At 39.8% G+C, this 19,872-nt stretch overlaps 1 protein-coding gene across 3 annotated transcripts in view; it reads left to right on the top strand.

Annotated features, from left to right (window-relative positions):
* Positions 1-19,872, top strand: part of LOC126470192 (rho guanine nucleotide exchange factor 17) — a 649,655-nt gene that overhangs the window by 495,564 nt on the left and 134,219 nt on the right. For all 3 annotated transcript variants that reach the window (XM_050097851.1, XM_050097852.1, XM_050097850.1), the window contains one exon: positions 12,902-12,996. In XM_050097851.1, coding sequence (XP_049953808.1) covers positions 12,902-12,996 — 95 coding nt within the window. The remainder of the gene's footprint in view (positions 1-12,901; positions 12,997-19,872) is intronic.

The raw sequence follows: 19,872 nt of genomic DNA, 5'->3' as shown, positions 1-19,872 counted from the left end.
TAGACTTCATTTCTTCCTCACACTCTTCCTCAATGATTGGTAACTGGGAAAGGGCATCTTCCACATTGTTGTCCATCTCTTCTATATACTCAGTACAATATCTAAATTGCTGCAGATATACAGCCCATCTCATTAATCAGTTATTCAACAGATTACATTGTTGGAGGTAGCTCAAAGCTTCATGGTCAGTAAAGACAGCAGCCTCCCTGCCTTCCAGATAAATAATACGTTTCTGAACCCAAATACCACAGCCAGTAACTCCTTTTCTGATATCCCATTCATTAGTTCATCTTAGATAGCATCCAAACTTAGGAATGCTGCAGGTCTTTTCTCTAGCTTTCCCTCTATAATTTTCTCCAGGAACAGGACTGATCCTATACCATAATCTCAACTGCCAGATGCAATGCAGAAAGGCAATGACATGACTATTAGCTAAGCTGTCCTTGGTAGATTCAAATTCCTTATTGCACTCAGCAGAATATGTTCAGGTAACATTATTTTTTAACAACCTACGTAATTTGATGAATTCATTCTGTAATCACTAATGTATTTCTGATAAACTCTAAAAAGCCCAATAAATGACTTCAGTTGTTTCCTATTTGTTGGCTCTTCCTCTCAGCAATAGTCTTCACCTTCTCCTTGTTAGGTAGTGTACCCTCAGAAGTTAACAGATGACCTAAGAATGACAATTATACCTGCATAATATCACGTTTATTCAGGTTAAGAGTCACATCTCCTTTATATACAGCTTCAAACACTTCCTCCAATATTTGGCAATTTTCCTGCCATGAGCTGCTGGTTATCAATACATCATCAACATACACAGTAAGTTTTCTCAACATCTCATATCCAAGAACATGATTTAATGCCCTAATGAACACAGCCACTAATCAACATAATCCAAATGGAACTATTCTACACATATATCTTCTCTCTTCAGATAAGAAAACGGTATACTTCCTACTGTCTTCAGCTAACTTCACCTGCCATAAAAGAAAAGTTAAATCTACACTACACATGAGCTGCATATTGTTAAAATTTTGCAAAAGTTCATTTATGTTTTCTAGTTGATCAGTCTCTTTTACAATTATTTTGTTCAGTCTCCTCACATCTAACACAATCCTCACAGAACCATCTTTCTTTTTGTCTACAAAAATTGGGTTACTATACTCATTCCTACCCAACTCAATAACCTTCCAATCTAGCATTTTCTATATTCTGGCCCTTACTGCTTCCTTGTCTTCCACAGCAACAGTGAAGGGTTTAACCCTAATTACATCATGTGGCATTACCTTTAAATGATATTTAAAATCAACTACTTCCCCAGGCTTAAATAAAAACACATGTTTATATTTGTTCAATAGCTTCTTGAGCTGTGAGCTTTGATCATTTGGCAAGTGTTTGATCTCTTTTGTTTCATCATTTATTTGCTGTAGAGAACATGTCTCTCCACTACACTCATTTTCCCTTTTTAGGTGAGCCATCATTTTACCTCCTGTCAATTTGGTTTTAAATTTAACTCTTTTTCTGCTACCTTCATGACTAAATTCCAGAACTCTGTCTATTACAATAATACTGCAACCATACTTACTAAGAAAATTCATGTTGAGTATAATTTCCATAGCAAGGTCAGTCACCACAAGGCAATCTGTATTGAAATACTGATCTTCAATCTTAAAATCAAATAAAATCTCCACCTTTACTGGCTTGCTACAACCTCCCCCCCTCCCCCCCCCCCCCCTCCAGTTGCAGTCTTTATTTTAACTCCAGTTACAGTCAACTACATCAAATCTCTGCTTCTTATCTGTTGCCATAATGATTCAAATGCAGCTGATAAACTAGACACAGAATCTAATAATGTAATAGTTTCTACATTTCTTAATGTGACATTAATAACTGGTTGAACTTTCACAATAATTACCCTCTTTAATTTAGTCTCTACCAACAGACCTGCTTCAGTGTCTTCCATGCTCTCTCTATACGTTACATGAACACTTATATGTATCCCCATGTTCTATATCTGCATTTCCTGAAACAAATCCGTAATCACTTCCCTTATATCATGCTCACCCCTTAATTCTTCAGTTTTCCTTGCCACTTTAAATTTTAAATTGTCCCATTCCTCAGGAATTAATGTTTTAGCATTTTGCCATAAGATACCCAGTCATAAATATGCTTCTTCTTTTCCAATCCAATCACTACCAATATTCTTACTCAGAACCATCTGACTACCTACCATGGAAATCAGTGTCTCAACTTCTTCCTCATAACAAAACTCAAGATTTTCATTACTCCACTCAGCCTCAACTACACTCACTAATTCATCAGTACCACACACAACATTATCAGATGCACCCACTGGTATAGTTGCAGCATTTTCATACACATCATTACAAAGGTACAGGCACAATACCAATATCAACATTAACAGCACATGCTGCACTTTGAGCCAGCTCATGTACATTAATATATGAAAAACTTCCTCAAAACGCATCTCCATGTCCACATACATAAATAATTTTGTTATTATTTGCTTTGCTCCTCAATTCCACATCAATGCCTGTTTCTGCTTCTGACAGAGTGACTGCCTCTGTTTCAAAATTATCTGTAATCATCATTGAAGCTAAAACCAATTTATTTTCTTCTAGTTCAACCATTTTATTTCTGGCAAACTATTCCCCAGCATAATAGCTAGAATAATCACTGTTACAGTTATTCATATTGCATGTATTATTAATATTGTTCCTCCTGTTCCAATTACTGTAGTTGTTAAACTCTTCACATATATTTTCATGGCCTATTATTGCATCCATGTTCCATATATCAATCTCTCTTCTTCATTTCTCACTCCAATTCTTTCCCTATTGTAACCTTGTCTCGTCCTGTTCTTTACATATCCATTAACCCCCTGTGGACCTTGAGTGGGGCTCACATTAGATTTTCAATAGTCTGCCCACAAACCTTACTCCCTGTGCATTCTCCTGTCTTGGCCCTTGCCTTACTTCATCTCTCCTCTGTTCAACAATCTCCCTTCTTTCAGTATAATTCTCTTTATCTCCCTGCTGTTTATTTCTCCAATTCCTGCTGTGATGATTGTGTGCACTCCTATCACCTCTCCCTCATACCTATGATTTCCATTCAAATTATTGTTGTAATTACCTCTATCATTTCTGTTACTGTCTCTCTGCTCAAAAGATTTTTGTTGGTAACACAGAGCCTTATCAGTGTTTTCTATGAAATCCAGAAACTCTTCAACAGAATCAGCAGGGCTGTGGATGATTTCCCACTGCAGTGATTCTGGAAGTCTCTTCTTTAATGTAGAGAGTTCTGTAAATACCACAGCAGCCTATTCATATGTATTATTTTATTTAATTCTCTTGCTCAAAATTCCCTCGTGCTCTCTTTACCACTCTTATACCCTGGCCCATCCAAAAATTCATTTTGTAACCTTACTTGTTTAGCTTGACCCCAGTATTCATTAAAGAACGTTGTTTCAAACATCCTGGAATCAACTAATTGCTCTGCATGCTGATTACTCGATGCCTGTGCTCCTCCTTCTAATTGCCTCTTTACAAATTTAATTTTAGCCATCTCAATCATTCGAGCAACAAAATTATCTTTACATGTAGCCAAGAAATCCAATGCATGGTACTTACCATCTCCGAGAATGGTTTTGTACTCAATCCTTGCCCCATGGGATGCCCCATCATTAAATTCCCTTGCCCATCTGCTATATTACTTACTGATTCCTTCAGTTCATTTATCTGTTTCTCTCTCTTTCTAACTTCCCTTTCACCTTTTCATCTATACTTTTATAACAATCAGCAATGCCTACATTGACTGATTTAAACTCTGCATTTGTTTTGTATTTCACAATTTATACATTTATTTTCTTGTGCCTCAATTTGTTTCACAAGGTGATCTTCCACAATTTCCACTTTGGCTACTAATCCCTTTTCTACCTCATCAACTCTGAGATTAACTTCCTCAACCATTTTAACTGTCTTTTCAACTTTATTTGTAATCTCAGTGAATTTACTTTCTAGCTGATCGAATTTTCCGCTCACTGCACTTATCTTATCACCAATCTTTGATTCCATGTCCTCAAGTTTTGAAACTATATTCCCAACTGTTTCAGCTTTTATACTCCTAATTTTACTCTCCATTATTGAATCTATTTCGCCAACTATATCATATTTTATAGTCTCCATTTGTAAATATATCTCTTCTAATTTATAATTCAATGTTTCAGAAAATATATTCAGATTGCTTTCTGACACTCAACCTATTTCTTCCCTGCTCCCTGGCATGTTGTTGTTACTAATATCACTCCATGCACCCTCTGACCCACAATCACTTTGTGAATTATTAATTCCATCAGCTATGGCTGGCTATGAGAAAAATTTAAAATGCAACTTCTGACTATTCTTAACTTGTGATCCTTACCATCATATGCGCCCTCTGCTGCTCTACATGTTGTCCAGTGCTGATGCAATACCTCTTGCCACTTGCCTCGTGTGACACTGTGAAGCCACTGCTTCTGCTGCTTTGGACTCGTGTAATGCTGAATGCATGTGATGTTGTCTCTGCTGCTCGGTGACTTTCCTCACGTGTACTGCTATACTGGCGATGTACCATATAACAGTCATCTGCCTTTGCTGTTACTACCATGTGCTACTAGCTTATCATCTGCACTAAGTGCATTATTACTGCTGCTGCTTTTACCACTGGTGCACTATACAGAAACCTGTGCAACCCACTCTAACTGCTCAGTAGTATAGCTTGGATACTGGGACAACCAGTCTAGAAATAACAGTAGAATTAAAATGCAGTCAAATCCCAGATGAACTAACCCATTTACAGCATTTTCTCATGTTCCCCAGGGTGTGGGCAATATATGACCATTAACTGTGACTATGGCTTCCTAACACCAATTGTGGGTGGCTATAAACTGTCACTCTTTAGCCCAACAACACAACATAATAATGTCAATACCAAAGCCTTATTTTAGCAGTGACACACCAGTGAGTGAGTACTAAAAGATTCACTAAGGTTGGATAATTTTAAACAAATCTCAGACATATAAATCACCACATTTGGCACTCTAGTCAAAACACTAATGTGACCTACTTTATAAATCACAACTACAGTTCAATACAGATTGAAAGTTATTGCAATATTAATGAAAGAAACTCATGCTGATAAAATCATGTGTGCCTCCGTGGAAAAGTTCATAGTTATGGCACCATTTACATAAATAAACTAAATTGTTTACAACAGTTTTATAGTTGTTTAACTAGAAGAATAATCTGTTCATTACATTGCAAGCATTATCCTTTTTCATCTGGTGTATCACAAGTGTGACTTTCATGATGGATTCAGTTGTTGCAATTTGCTACAAACAATGATGGTAATAATATTAATAACTTTTTAACTATTGAAGCTTCTGACATGGATTTATGTTTGATGGGCTCAGCCCACTGCTGCAGTTTCAAGAGTGTCATTGGTTTTTCTCTAGCATGCTTGTAACAAGTTTTAATGTGTTTTCATTAAAATCATATTAGTGACAACATTTAAAATCATAGATCCCTCCATTTTAGCCATCCCATGATCATGTGACCAGAACACAACCCTCTTTCTGCCAGGAAAACCCTGATGACTACTCGGCATCATGGCCTGCTAGCTGCCTTTATTTTCACTCAGCTAACATGTCACAGTCCATCTGACAGCTGGCCACCTGAGCAAACATTCATAGCAGCCCACAGCTGTCCTGTCAAGTCCTGACCCAATCCATCCTGCAGCAGTCAAACCAGATGCTTTTAATGTCACATGTTACGTTATTATTCTTCTGCACACTAGTAATAAGTAAGTGAAATCAAACTGAACAGAAGTGTTATCAAAACCCAGTTACAAGTTTTGAAATAGAAGCCATTGGGAACTAAAACCAATTTCCATTTTCACGTCAGTTAAAATTCAAGACAGTAAAAATTATTAAGGCATTAAAGAATATCAGTTCATTTGAATGTATCATCTGTTCCATGGTAGAAGAGCTCCCTCTGTTTCAAGGTACAGGATGGTGTGCAACCAATGAAGTATGGCTTAATTGTTCACATGTTACATAAATGTTTCTGAAAATATAAAACATTTTATTCACCAGAAGAATTAACAATTTATTCCAAATTGCTTTAATGTATTATACAGCACTTAAATGTGTAGAACATGAAATATTTATAAATTCTGCATGAAACACCTCATGTCTTACAACAGCACAATCTGTAGAAAATGGCAGAAGCTGTGTATGGCAGTCTTTAGTGTGTGTTCCTTCATGTGATTCTAAAATCAGTCCCTAGACTGAAATACTAACCAAGAAACATCACATGTTGCTAGGTACATTATCCTCTAGGTACAATGTTCTCCCCTACTAGGAAATCAAAAAGGAACAGGTAGAATTCCATCTGTAAAAAGTCTTGATATATAGGTATCCTAATAATATACATATGTAGAAGAGCAAAATTACAGCACTTCATTGCATAACACACTGAGCACATGTGCAGAGAACATTTGCATTGGAAGGATACAAAGAACCAACTAAATCTAACTTACACTGCAAGGACAAAACACTGCACAGAGAAACACGTCACTCTCAGGTAGAGGCACACAATTGACACTGTTTTGGTGCAAAATCCACACAGAGCCTCCCCCTAAGGTGAAGCACAAAGAGGCTACATTCATGATAGTATTGTCACTCTTTGATCTGTTGTTACAGGGTATGACCAACCAAAATTTAACAGTCTGCCGACCAAAGTATGGCTAGACCATTTCTACACTGTCCTGTTGTCATGGTACTTCAATCTCATAGGTAATGTGGGGCCTTCCACATGTGATGGGTGTGCCGGGAAAACTCTGTGTCTTCCTGTAGTTTCAGTGGCAGTGGGATGCTGACAGTCTTTGTGGGTGGAGATTGGTGTCAAAACTTAGTGGTGTCCCACTTCCAAAGGTTGATTCCCTGGTGGAGTGATGTGCCATTATCATCTTCTAGGTTCCATAACCCAGGTTGATTTCACATGCTGTGCAGATACTGTGCAAGTTTTCACACTGAGTAGTGTTTTGAACATCTGTTCACTGTGCTTAAGGATTCTGTGTGGGCCAGTGTAAAGAGATTGCAGAGCTGCACAGATTGTGTTGTTTCTAAGCATCACATGTTCACTATCTGCCAATGTCTTATATGTGTATGACATGCTTTGCTCACATTGAGGTTTTGAAGGTGGTATGTATACACAGACATGTGTTGTTTGGTCTGCCTGACCAAATCTTATAGCTCTTTGTTGTCAGGCAGAGGAACAGAGGCCCTGAATTCCACCAGCCATGTGAGACTTTCATCATATAAAATTTCTGTTAAAGATGTTATTAAGTCTTCCTTGTAGGCCAATTGAACACCTAGAAGCATACAAGAAAGTGCTTCTGTCTGCTGATCATTGAGTCACATGAGTGCTGCTTTAGTGGTGGTAGGGCCATTGGTCTGAGGTTTGTAAGCCTTTGTACTAAAGTGTTAGACACTGCACAGTTTGCATAGTTCAGAAAACAGTTGCATTTTCAATTGGTACCCTTGGCCTGTGGTAATAGATACAGGATAATGAAACAACACAATCCACACTTGTAGAAAAGCCTTAGCTGTCATTTCTGCTGGCATATCCACCAAAGGCACTGCCTCTACCCAGTGATTTACTCGGTATGTTGCTGAGTGGATGTAATGATATCCATTGGACTCAGGTAGGGCACCATGGGGTTGAGATATCCATGTTGCAAATGTTCTTTTACTACTGTATATCTTCCATGTTTGTGGAATGCATGACATCCGACCTTGCTGTGCTGACAGTTGATATATATTTGAGTCCATGTTCTGCAGTCTGCTTTCACATTAGGCCAGACAAACCTTTCTATGAGTAACTTGGTGGTTGATCAGACTCCAGTGTTCAACATATTATCCAAACTTTCAAAACTTACTTCATGTAAGTTTTACAGAAAAGCTGGGAGTAACCTGTGTTGGGAGGTAGGGCATCATATCTTCTTACCTGTACCAGGGATTGATGCCCATTCCAGTGTCAGTCTAGTGGTGTTCTTAATCGAAAGTAATTTGTGGATCTTGCAGCTGTGCTTCAGTCAGTTTGTCACAGCATATGCTGACAGTCATTGCATTGATGTGGGAGATGAAATCTCTGGAAGAATCACTGAAGTTGTTCATCAAACACTGGAAATTTTTCACATTCTTTAAAATTGCCAGGATATGGGGAGTTGGAACCGGTGATTGTTCTTCACAACATGCTATGTCTTCCTTCAACTGAACAAGATGCTTGGTACTATATTCCAACTCTCTTCCCTTGTTGGTCAATGTTGATTGTGCAAATGGTTGGCCATATAGTTTAATGGATGTGCCATTTGTAGCTTGCAGTTGCAGGAGAGACTCCAAAACTTCTGAATGAAATGTTGTTTTCTGAATAGTACTCACCTTCAAGCCTGCATTGGTAAGGAAATAGCAGTTCATCTTCTTGTCTATGACATATAACCTACAACCATCATGAGAAGTTTGAACTAAACTTTTTAGGCTCATTCATTTGTAATGCAGGCGCTCTTGAAATGCTCTGTGACCTGTAGCACCTGCTGGAGGTTGCACATGAAGTTTGGGTGATAGAGTGGTGCTGAAAATTTGGTATTGTGACTCCTGAAACATGTGTGGATCCAACACAAATGTGACCATTCTTGGTTGTCTTCACCGGCTGTGAGTTTACCTCCTGTGAACAGCTGTTGAATTGGGTTCCCCTTAGCTATAACATGTGTTGTTTACACAGGCTGTTACTGTCTTGACCCTCAGTACATGCCTGGCACTCTTTGGCAACTTGTTGCTACATGAGAGAGTTTAAGGGGTGCTGCTGGCATAAGCTGTTGGAACTTCTGTCCTACTAATGCTGCTGTTATGGGAGTACAAGAATTCTATTAGCCATATGCAATCTGCCTTATCATCTATCACATCAATGAGAAATTATTGAAGCCTATAAATGTGGAGGCACTTAACTTAAGCGTATAGTCCAAATCATGCCATCCAGCATGAGTTGCTGGATCTAATAATTCATGTAAATGCCTCGAAAATTAGGAAGATGTTCTTCCATCCAGTTTCTCTGTGTAAACCCCTGGCTGCATATGGTGTTTAGGCATTTTGGATAAAATAGCCTTTGCTGAGTAAAATTTGTCAGTGGCAGGAATTGAGTGAATCACATCACTAATGAGGTATGTAGAGTAACCAACATTGCTTATAAAAGCAGAAAATTCTGAAGCATCATCTATGGTGATGTGGCTAGCCAGTATATTCTCCATAATAGCAAATCACATCTGTGGACTTTCCAGTTGAAATGGAGGCAGTTTAGGTTGAGACTGCTGCTTGACAGTAAATTCATGGAAAATATGCCCATGTGGTAATGCTGCTTGACAGAAACTTCATTGATAATGGCCCATGTGGTACTAAGTCTTGTGATCTGAGGGCATTGGCATGCAAAATCCTATCAACCATGTGTGACACAGAAGAAAAACCCAGAAACCTTTTTGTGTAACCCAGCTGGCTGGGAGAAACAGGTTTGACTGCATTTCTTCCAGCACACAAGCATAAAGGAATTGATTTGGGATGTTGTCATGATGCTGTGAAATTGTAGGGAAGCCAGGATCATCCTAATGAACACTGTAATGGAACACTCTCCTGTAACCAAATGACTTGATCAGTATTGTTTATAAAGTCAAAGGGGGAAAAATTTGTGCCACTAAATGTCAATACAGTTATTCCACATGGTAGTTATCATATGCAGGAGGTGAAAGATATCCACTTTCTTATTTCACTGTGTACATTGTCTATGTATAGGATATTTGTATTTTGTTAACAGTAACAGAGCTGTCTTGTACAGTTACCGAAATGTTACGCAATGGTCTGCAGACTGTTCTAGGATTCTACATTCATTGTCATCCTCGTTTTGTGATTTGGCTTCTACTAGTAGATCACATTTAACACGAACAACATAGCAGTATAAGATGAGTGCATCTATTTGTACTTTTCTTAAATATACACTCACACAGTTGAAAGATAGAGAGAGCTATTGTGTGGTTGGTAGAGTGTTCCTATCACCATGAAGAATGGAATAGTTTGATATGTCATGTGATTTGTTAATAGTTAGATGTTGTGTTCATCATTTTCAGGACTCTTGTGCATGATATATGCAATATGTGCAATATTGTTACATTTGATTGTGGTCAGACTGTACATGCCTTGTGGATGAGACATTCAATTTACAAGATCATGTAGGTAATGGGGTTTGTATGTGCCACTGTGTCAATGGTACACTGTGAGTCCCTCAATTCAGTAAAAGCTTGTGTTGTTACAGTCAGATACCATGGAGAACAATGTGTTATTGACAGAGAACACTGTCAGCTGTCACATATTGTAACAGCAGATAGATGAGGTCCAATGCTGCAAATTTGTCACCTGTTCAGTGCAACAACACCCAGTATGCAACTATGCTATCTGGAGTGAACTCCTCATACAGGTATACAGAATCCACTGCCATACACATGTACTTCTGTCTATCACATATCAAAGGCACAGATATTATCATAGATCTAAGTACACTACTATTGGATGTTCCAAGCATAAGAAATGGTCATCTGGAGTTGAAATTTGTAATACAAATAAAAACTACATAAGGTGATCAACCTGTTTTCCCATGCGCTGCCATTCAGACATATGATGGAGAGAGATTCTTGTGTTAAGGATGCTCACATGGAATAAAATATGGTCCTTGATAATCTGCCATTATTTCCTAATTGCAATCAGTATAACAAGATTTGCCCCATTGTGTGACTCTGTTTGCTGGCCTACAAAATCCCATGTGTCCTGTACGTTCAACATGGGAATGCACTGCCCTATAGCTCCAAAATTAGTGGAGCTGTTCAAAGAATATTGCATGAACATAAGGTTGCTTCTGTATCTCTCTTAATCATCTGACCATGGTCACATTGTATACATCTTAAATACTAATGAGTGAGATGAATATACTTCAGATCCAGCTCTGATCAGGTCCATTAACAGAACATACAAATAGGCATACAAAATTACTTTTCATCAGAGTGCCTTAAGTATAAATAAACAGTATAATGTTTTGTGTCTGTGGCAGAGCTACAAAACTGTATCTTTAAATTTTATGTAGTTGCCAGTAAGAAACACCCAATCATTAACTAATAGCAAAATTTCAAGGTGACAGCATAAACTTCAGCAGATGAAAACAGTTCAGGCCAAGGACAACCCTGCCATTAGAGTTTCCGCATAACAAATGGCTTAATGGGTTTCAAAATATGCGTATCAACAGTTGATACACATTGAACATTTGTGGACGCAAAACAGGTACTTGGGAATGTGGTGTACGTGTGAGTAACATTTCACTTGTCCATGGAGACTTCACTCACTGAACACAAATTACATATATAATTCCTTTTTGTTTACAGTATGTAAGAGTAAATCAAGTTTAAAGTATGTAATACTTATGAGTGACTCTTTCACATTTAATATTTTGTTTAAACTATTACAGTAGAAGAGACTTTCTTAATTGAAATTATTGGGACAATGAAATTGGACTGTTCCTGTAAAAAAAACAACAAACCTTACACATACAAGAAACACAATATAATTGTAGTTTTAAATAAATATTAAGAGATATCTTGGATCCTACAGCTGAGAAAAATTGTGTTCCAATAAATAAAGCAGTGCAATATTTCATTTGTTTGAATCTTCTCAATACAAATACAAATTTCAGCATTTTTCATCAGACTTTCTTAACTATATTCTCACTGTAGAACACATTTAACAAATCTTATTTGGCATGCATAATAATTAAAATGACTGTATATAAGACTTAAGACTGAAATTGTTGCACAGTTACTTCTATTCTTACAATATATTATGTTCTTATTTTATGATACTGTCTAGTGCAACTTTTAATGGAGCTGAGCTTTTAAATATTGTAGGAAAGACATTTTTGTAGGTGAACCAAAGCTGCTATTTACTTTATTCACTAACTAGTTTTTTCATGAAATCTTCTTGGGTTATTAGTCAAGTCATGGCATCATGTTGTCGCATCAATTTGTCTGAAGATGATGAGTAGGAAACTTGCTGAAACATTTTGACAATATGATGCCGTGGTGTGGCTAACAATACAAGAAGATTTCAGCAAGGAAATTCACTTAGAAAGCCTGTATTCCCATATGACCAGTTTGTCATGACTAATTTTCATAAGCCATGTAATTTGTGTTTGTTAGTATACTGGTACATACTTTATGTGAAAAAATTGTACTCCTGTCATCACACTTCCTACTGAGATCCAGACTTATTTATCCAGCACAGTATTACTTGATCCACTTGACATCTATATGGCACATTATAATGGTTATATCCTGGTAGAATATTATTGTGTTCTACAATAGCTTATTTTATGCAGGATAATGCTGTTTGACTGCAAGTTATGAAATTTCCTGACACAAAATTAAACTGTATGACAGATATTAATGTTAAACTAGAACATATCAACCACAATGTAGCATTTAAACATTTCAAGTGGCTCAAGCAATATGCTTCTCTATATTTCCGAACTTACCTTCAATTGAAATGAAATGGAAAGACTGAATAGTCCATGCAAATTATGTGTGTATCCAAACACAGACAACTTGGGTTGTCAAAATGGGTTATGCTTAAAAATAGTCAGTTAATAAAAGAAATAGCTCCTTCACATCAAATATGATAATGGCTTTGTTACAAAAGTTATTTTCTACTTGGAAAACAGTTTCTAATACACTAACATTTATTCTTTTACAGAGGTGCTGCAACTGACTCACTTGTTGTGGTATTCTCTTCACAAGATAAGAAAGCAGACTGGGAGGAGGTTTTTAATGACGCTAAGCAGAAACTTGGTAAGTACATGTGAGTAAACTTAAGAATTAGTTATTTGTCTTGTTAATTTTTATGCACTCTAAGACAAAGGTACTTTGCGAATGGGACAGAAATTGTTAGATGTGATGTGCATGTACAGACAAACAAATGATCACAATTTCAGATGAAGTGGGTGATTTATTCAAGAGGAAGAGCATTAAAAATTGAGCGAGGTAATAACACATTGGTCAACTTTTGGGCCTTACACAACCAGTTACTCAGCTTAGCACTGATTAATGAATTTGCTGGATGTCCTCTTGAGGGATATTTTTGAAAGTTTCCACTGGTAATTGTAGCCCAATTCAAAGTGGTATTCATCACTGAAGACAGTTCCACTCCCGTCAATGAAATTCCAGGCCCAAATGAACAATGAAGACGTGTCTGGAGAGGCACCAGATAGTAGTGGGATACCATCCTGACTGTCACACATCGTATGATCCCTATAACCATGGGGTGCCATTTCATTTTGTACCAAGTGAGGTGGCGCAGTGGCTAGCACACTGGACTCGCATTTGGGAGGACGATGGTTCAATCCCATCTCCAGCCATCCTGATTTAGGTTTTCCGTGATTTCCCTAAATCGTTTCAGGCAAATGCCGGGATGGTTCCTTTGAAAGGGCACGGCCGATTTTCTTCCCAATCCTTCCCTAACCCAAACTTGCGCTCCGTCTCTAATGACCTCGTTGTTGACAGGACGTTAAACACTAACCACCACCACCACCATTTCATTTGTAGCAGGACCCCTTTGGTTTTCATCTGCAGCACTCTTGCAGCACAGCAGTAAATTAATGATACTCCATGTCCTGTTTTGTTGCCATTCATGGCAAGCAATCATGAGCTTATATTTCAGCAAGATAATGTGGCTGCTGCTTGTCTTCGTGAACCATACTTTGATCAGTAAGGTCACCAGATCTCTCCCCAATTAAAAACATTTGGAGTATTATGGGCAGGGCTTCCAACTATCATAGTATCTTAATGATCTAATGTGCCATTTCCAGAGAATTTGCACACTATCCCTCAGGAGGACATCCAACAGCTCTGTCAGTCAGTGCTGAGCTGAGTAGCTGCTTGAGTAAGGGTCAGACTTGGACCAAGGTATTATTAACTTGCTCAGTTTGTGAAGATCTTTCTCTCAAACAAATCGACCAATTTGCATGAAATTGTGATCATTTGTTTGTCTCTACATGCACATCACATATACTAATTGCCATCCCATTCAGATAATTCCCTTCTGGTGCATAATTTTTTGTCTTGGAGTGTATTTTTTGCTGCTGCAATAAATATTGGAACAGGGAGTCATTTCCTTTCAATTATAAGAATCTGCATTCATTCACTGGCCTCATTTTAGAGAATCATTCAGTTGTGAGTTTTGCTATCACAAGTGAGAAAATTATTCTTTCACTTGATGAGTTACATCATCAAAAATAACATCATGATATCTTTGTATACATATTTATCTTATAGTTTAACCAGAAAATAATTTAATCAGTTGAAATGGTTGACTCTACAGTAATGAGTTATTTACTACCTCTTTGTTGCCATTTTTCTTATACAGATCACTAGTGATACTCCTTGTAAATTATTAATTCATAGAGGAACACAAGTTATTGTCTTCCATTAATGGATAACTCAAGACAAAATATAAACTGTTAACAATATGAAGAAAATGTGGATTACTACTTACCATAAAGATGACATTTTGAGTTGCAGACAGCCACAGCAAGAAGAAACTTACACATTTCCTTCTGCACAAAACCTTCATCAGAAAAAGAAACAGAAACACACATTCATTCACACAAGCCAGGACACCTCATGTGTGCACATGACCACCATCTCTGGTGGCTCAGACCAGAATGCAGCTTCATGTGGAATGGAAGCAACAGTCTGGAGGGGCAGCAAAGGGGAAGGCATAGCAGGGTACAGGGGGGGGGGGGGGAGGGGGGGGCGGAAGAGTGTTGTCTGGCAGAGTGTGCAGGGACTAGACTGTCAACAGGTGTGATGTCAGGAGGCTGTTGGGAAGGGAGTGGGGGAGGGTGAGAGGGGGAAAATGGGAAGCAAAATAGGAGAGGCGCAGAGAAGAGGACAGATTGGTCAAGGGCACTGCACAAAGAAGGTGGGAGATGAGAAAAGGAAGGAGGTGGCAGGACAGAAGGTGTGGAAATCATTGGGTGGTAGGTGTTGGAGCAGTGGGTTATCCTAGGTTGAGGCTGTGATAATTTTGGGAGTGCAGAATGTGTTGCAAGGATACTTCCCATCTGCACATTTCAGAACAGCTGATAGTGGAGGAGAGAATCTATATGGCTCTGATGGTGAAGCAACCACTGAATCAAGCATGTTATGTTCAGCTACATGTTGTGCTGTTGTGCCACATCATAATTTACTTTGCTCTTGGCCACAGTATGGTGGTGGCTGTTCACCCTGATGGACAGCTGATTGGTAGTCATACCAATATAAAAAGCTGCGCAATGATTGCAACAGAGCTGGTATATGATATGGCTGCTTTTATAGGTTGCCTGGCTTCTGATGGCGTAGGGTAAGACTGTGGCAGGACTGGAATATTAACTGGTGGGTGGGTGGATTTGGTAGTTCTTGCATCTGGGTCTTCCACTGGGATACGATCCCTGTGGCAAAGGGTTGGTATTGGGAGTGGCATAGGGATGGACTGGGTGTTGTGGAGGTTGGGTGGGTGATGGAACACCACTTTGGGTGGGGTGGGAAGGATCTATGGTAGGATGTCCCTCATTTCATGGCATGGTAGTAGGTAATCAAAGCTCCGATGAAGGATGTGGTACAGTTGTTCCAGCCTGGGGTGGTTTTAGGAGACAAAGGGGGCTCTCCTTTGTAGTTGGTTCTTGGGGATGGTGAGTGGACTGAGGGTGTGAGGGGAAATGGTATGGGAGATCTGTTTACAGACTAGATCTGATAGCACCTCTCTGTGAAGGTCTTGGTGATGCCCTCAGCATACTAGGCAAGGGCGTTATTGAAATTGCAGATACACTGTCACCAGGTGGCTAGGCTATATGGGAGGGGTTTTTTGGTGTGTAAGGGATGGCAGCTGTCAAAGTGCAGTTACTGTTGGTTGTTGGTGGGTTTAATGTGAACAGAGGTGTGGATGGAGCCATGAGAGTAGAAGAGGTCAACTCCCAGGAAGGTGGCACACTGGGTTGAGGAGGATCAGGTGAAGCAGAGAGGGGACAAAGTGTTGAGGTTGTGATGAAGATAGGGTGCCCTGGCCCTCAGTCCAGATCATGAAGTGCCCATGACTGTGCTGCAAACTTGTTTGTAGACCTTCCCTTCAAAGGAAAACTAGTTGTGAGCTAGGATAAAGTTGTGAAGGTATATGAGGAATGAGGTTGAATGAGGTAGTGGATTTAGAATCTGAAGGATTTTGAGAAAGGTAGTGTTCAACAGCAGTAAGACCATAGAGGTTGGTGTGTAGGGAAGTGACGTCAATGGCGACAAGTAGGAATCCAGGAGGTAAAGGGGTGAGGATGGTGTAGAGTCGGTTCAAGGAAGTGGTTAGTGTCATTTACATGGGAGGATAGGTTATGGGTAACTGTTGGGTGGTACTGGTCAATCATGGCTGAAATTCTTTCAGTGGGGGCACAATATGTAGCTACAGTGGGGGTCCAGGATTGTGGGAAGTGGTTTTTGAGGAGCATGTAGAACGTGGGTGTGCAGTGTGTCATACTGGTGAGGAGGGAAATAGATTCAGGGGAGAAGTGCTGGGAAAGGCCTAGGACTTTAAATCAGGGATTGGAGGCTATGTTGGGCCTTTGGAATGGGGTCACTCTGGTAGAGTTTATAGGTGGAGGAGTCAGATAATGTGCAGAGGCACATCACCAGGTAGTCACAATGATTCATAACAATTGTGGTGGAGCCTTTGTCTGCAGATAGGATGATCAAGTCAGGATTTGTTTTGAGGTTGTGTATGGTTGTCCTTTCTTCTACTGAAAGGTTGGTGTTCTAAGGAAGGGACCTGTGGAAGAATGGTGAGACCAAGCTGAAAGTAAGGAATTCCTGTAAGGTGACCATAGGACAGTTAGGTGGTAAAGGCAGAGGGTCGCAGGTGAATGGTGGTATGAACTGAGAGAGGCCTGGTTCAGTGTTGAAATTAGGTTGACTTTGGTTGAAGGGATTCATTGCAAAGAAGTGGTTTCCATTACAGGGATGAAGAGAAGCAAAGTAGGTCTTTGACAACTCCAACACAGTTAAATTTGGGTGTAGGGCCAATGATGAGGCCTTTGGATAAGACTGGAACTTCTGTGGTGCTGAGGGTTTTGGTGGAAAGGTTAATATCAGTGTTACAGGAATGTTTCAGCTCTGGATTTAGTGGAATGCCAGTAGGGAGTTTTGGGGGATGTGGCAAGTTGAAAAGGTCAGCTAGGCAGGATCAGGGTGCTATGAGGCGTTGACAAGGGGGCACATTGCCCCAAAGCAGCAGTAGGATGTCACCAGGTTGGATAACTTATGGAGGTGGTGTCTGGAATGCTCCTGCAGGTGCTAGAGATTAAGAGATTCAGTTTTAAAGATGTGATGTATCTATCAGAGATTACACAGTAGTAATATCTTGCAGAGGGGGCAGAGATTTCGATGGCCTAATCTCCTTCTCCCAATCCTTGCGATGGAAGTGCTTCTTTGCCCTCAATCCCTCAAACCGTAGCCAACCTAATCCCAACATTGAACCCTGCCACTCCCAACTGAGGTGTTCTCTGGAATAATGACGTAACTGAAATATATTGAGATTGAGATACAGAGCATCAAACATTTTAAATGGTTAATATTCATTTCAAACTCATGTACATTGACTAACTTTCAGTCAAATATAAATTAAATATTGTAGTTTCAGAATATATAATTTGATAATGTAATATGTAATAATTATTGATTGATCTGGATTTCAGCTAAGTTATTATTCCAGAGAATGCTGCAGTTCATACCACTGCTCAACGGTGATTCTCTCTCCCTCCCACCTCATCACCCCCTGGTCAACTTCCAGAAATTCCTTATTTCCAACTTGGCATCACTATCCATCCCCAAGGTCCTTCCTCAGAACACCTACCTTTCAGCAGAAGAAAGGACAGCTATACACAACCTCAAAACAAATCCTGAACTAATCATCCTACCTGCAGACAATATTTCCACCACTATTTTTATGAATCGCAGTGGCTACTTGGCAGATGGCCTCTCTCAGTTATCTAACTTAGGCCTTTCCCAGAACCTGTCCCCTGAATCCATTTCCCTCCTTGCCACTATAATATCCCCACACCCACCTTCTACATGCTCTCCAATATCCATAAATGCAACAACCCTGAATACACCACTCTAGCTGGTTATTGTGCCACCACAGAAAGAGTCTCAGCCCTCATTGACTAACAGCTCGAAGCAGCCACCCATAATCTAGCCTCTCATGTCAAAGATACCCACCACTTCCTTCACCATGTCTTTACCATCTCCACCCCTTTACCTCTTGGATTCCTACTAGTCACTGTTGATGCCACTTTTCCATACACCAACATCCATGATCTTATTGCTATTGAACACTACCTCTCCCAATGTCCTTCGCACTGATAACCCACTACCTCATTCCTCATACACTTAATAACTTTATCCTAGCTCACAAATTCTCCTTTGAGGCAAAAGTATACTAAGAAATCTGCAGCATGGTCATGGACACCAGCATGGCACCCTTCTATGCCAGCATGTTTATGGGTCATCTGGAGGACACCTTACTAGCCTCCCAAAACGCAAAATCTCAGGCCTTGTTCAGGCTCACTAATGATATCTTTGTGATCTGGATTGAGGGCCAGGACAGCCTGTCTTCATTCCTGCGCAACCTCAACACCTTCTCTCCCATCTGCTTTACCTAATCCTCCTCAACCCAGTGTGCCACCTTCCTGGACATTGACCTCCTCCTCTCTGACAGCTCCATCCACACCTCTGTTCACATTAAACCCACCAACAACCAATAGTACATGCATTTTGACAGCTGTCATTCCTTACACATCAAAGAATCCCTCGTATACAGCCTGGCTACCTGGTGACAGGCTATCTGCAATTTCAATAACTCCCTTGCCCAAAATTCTTACGGTCTCACCAAGACCTTCACAGACAGGTGCTATCACTCACATCTAATCTGCAAACAGATCTTCTGTACCATTTCTCATCACACCCCCAATCTTCCCCTACCCCCAAGAACCAGCTACTAAGGAGAGTTCCCTTCATCACCCAATGCCACCCTGGACTGGAATAACTGAATCACATCCTTCATCAGGGCTTTGATTACTTATTATCTGGGCCTCAAATGAGGACATCCTACCTAAGATCCTTCCTGCCTCTCCTAAAGTGGTGTTCCATCACCCAACCAAGCTCCACAACATCCTAGTCCATCCCTATCCAATCTAAATACCAAACCCTTGCCGCAGAGATCATATCTGTGGAAGTCCCAGATGCAAGACCTGCCAAATCTACCCACCCAGCAATTTCTACTCCAGTCCTGTCACAAGCTTATCCTACCCCATCAGAGGCCAGGCCACCTGTGAAATCAGCCATGTCATATGCCAGCTCTGCTGCAGTCATTGCATGGCTTTTTATTTTGGTATGACTACCAACCAGCTGTCCACCAGGATGAAGAGCCACCGCCAAACTGTGGCCAAGAGCAAAGTAGACCACCATGTGGCACAATATACAGCTGAAAATTTGCTTGATTTCAATGGCTGCTTCACTATCAAAGTCATCTGAATTCCCCTCTCCACCACCAGATTTTCTGAAATGTACAGCTTCAACCTATAGTAACCTACTGTCCTCACAGCCTCTGCCATATGGTTTCCAACCCCTCTGTCCTGTAACCTCCTCAGT

The sequence above is a fragment of the Schistocerca serialis genome, chromosome 3, assembly GCF_023864345.2.
Source record: "Schistocerca serialis cubense isolate TAMUIC-IGC-003099 chromosome 3, iqSchSeri2.2, whole genome shotgun sequence".
Taxonomy (NCBI): Eukaryota; Metazoa; Arthropoda; class Insecta; order Orthoptera; family Acrididae; genus Schistocerca; species Schistocerca serialis.
The sequence above is the reverse complement of the archived record's forward strand: the minus strand, read 5'-3'. Positions and strand labels throughout refer to the sequence as shown.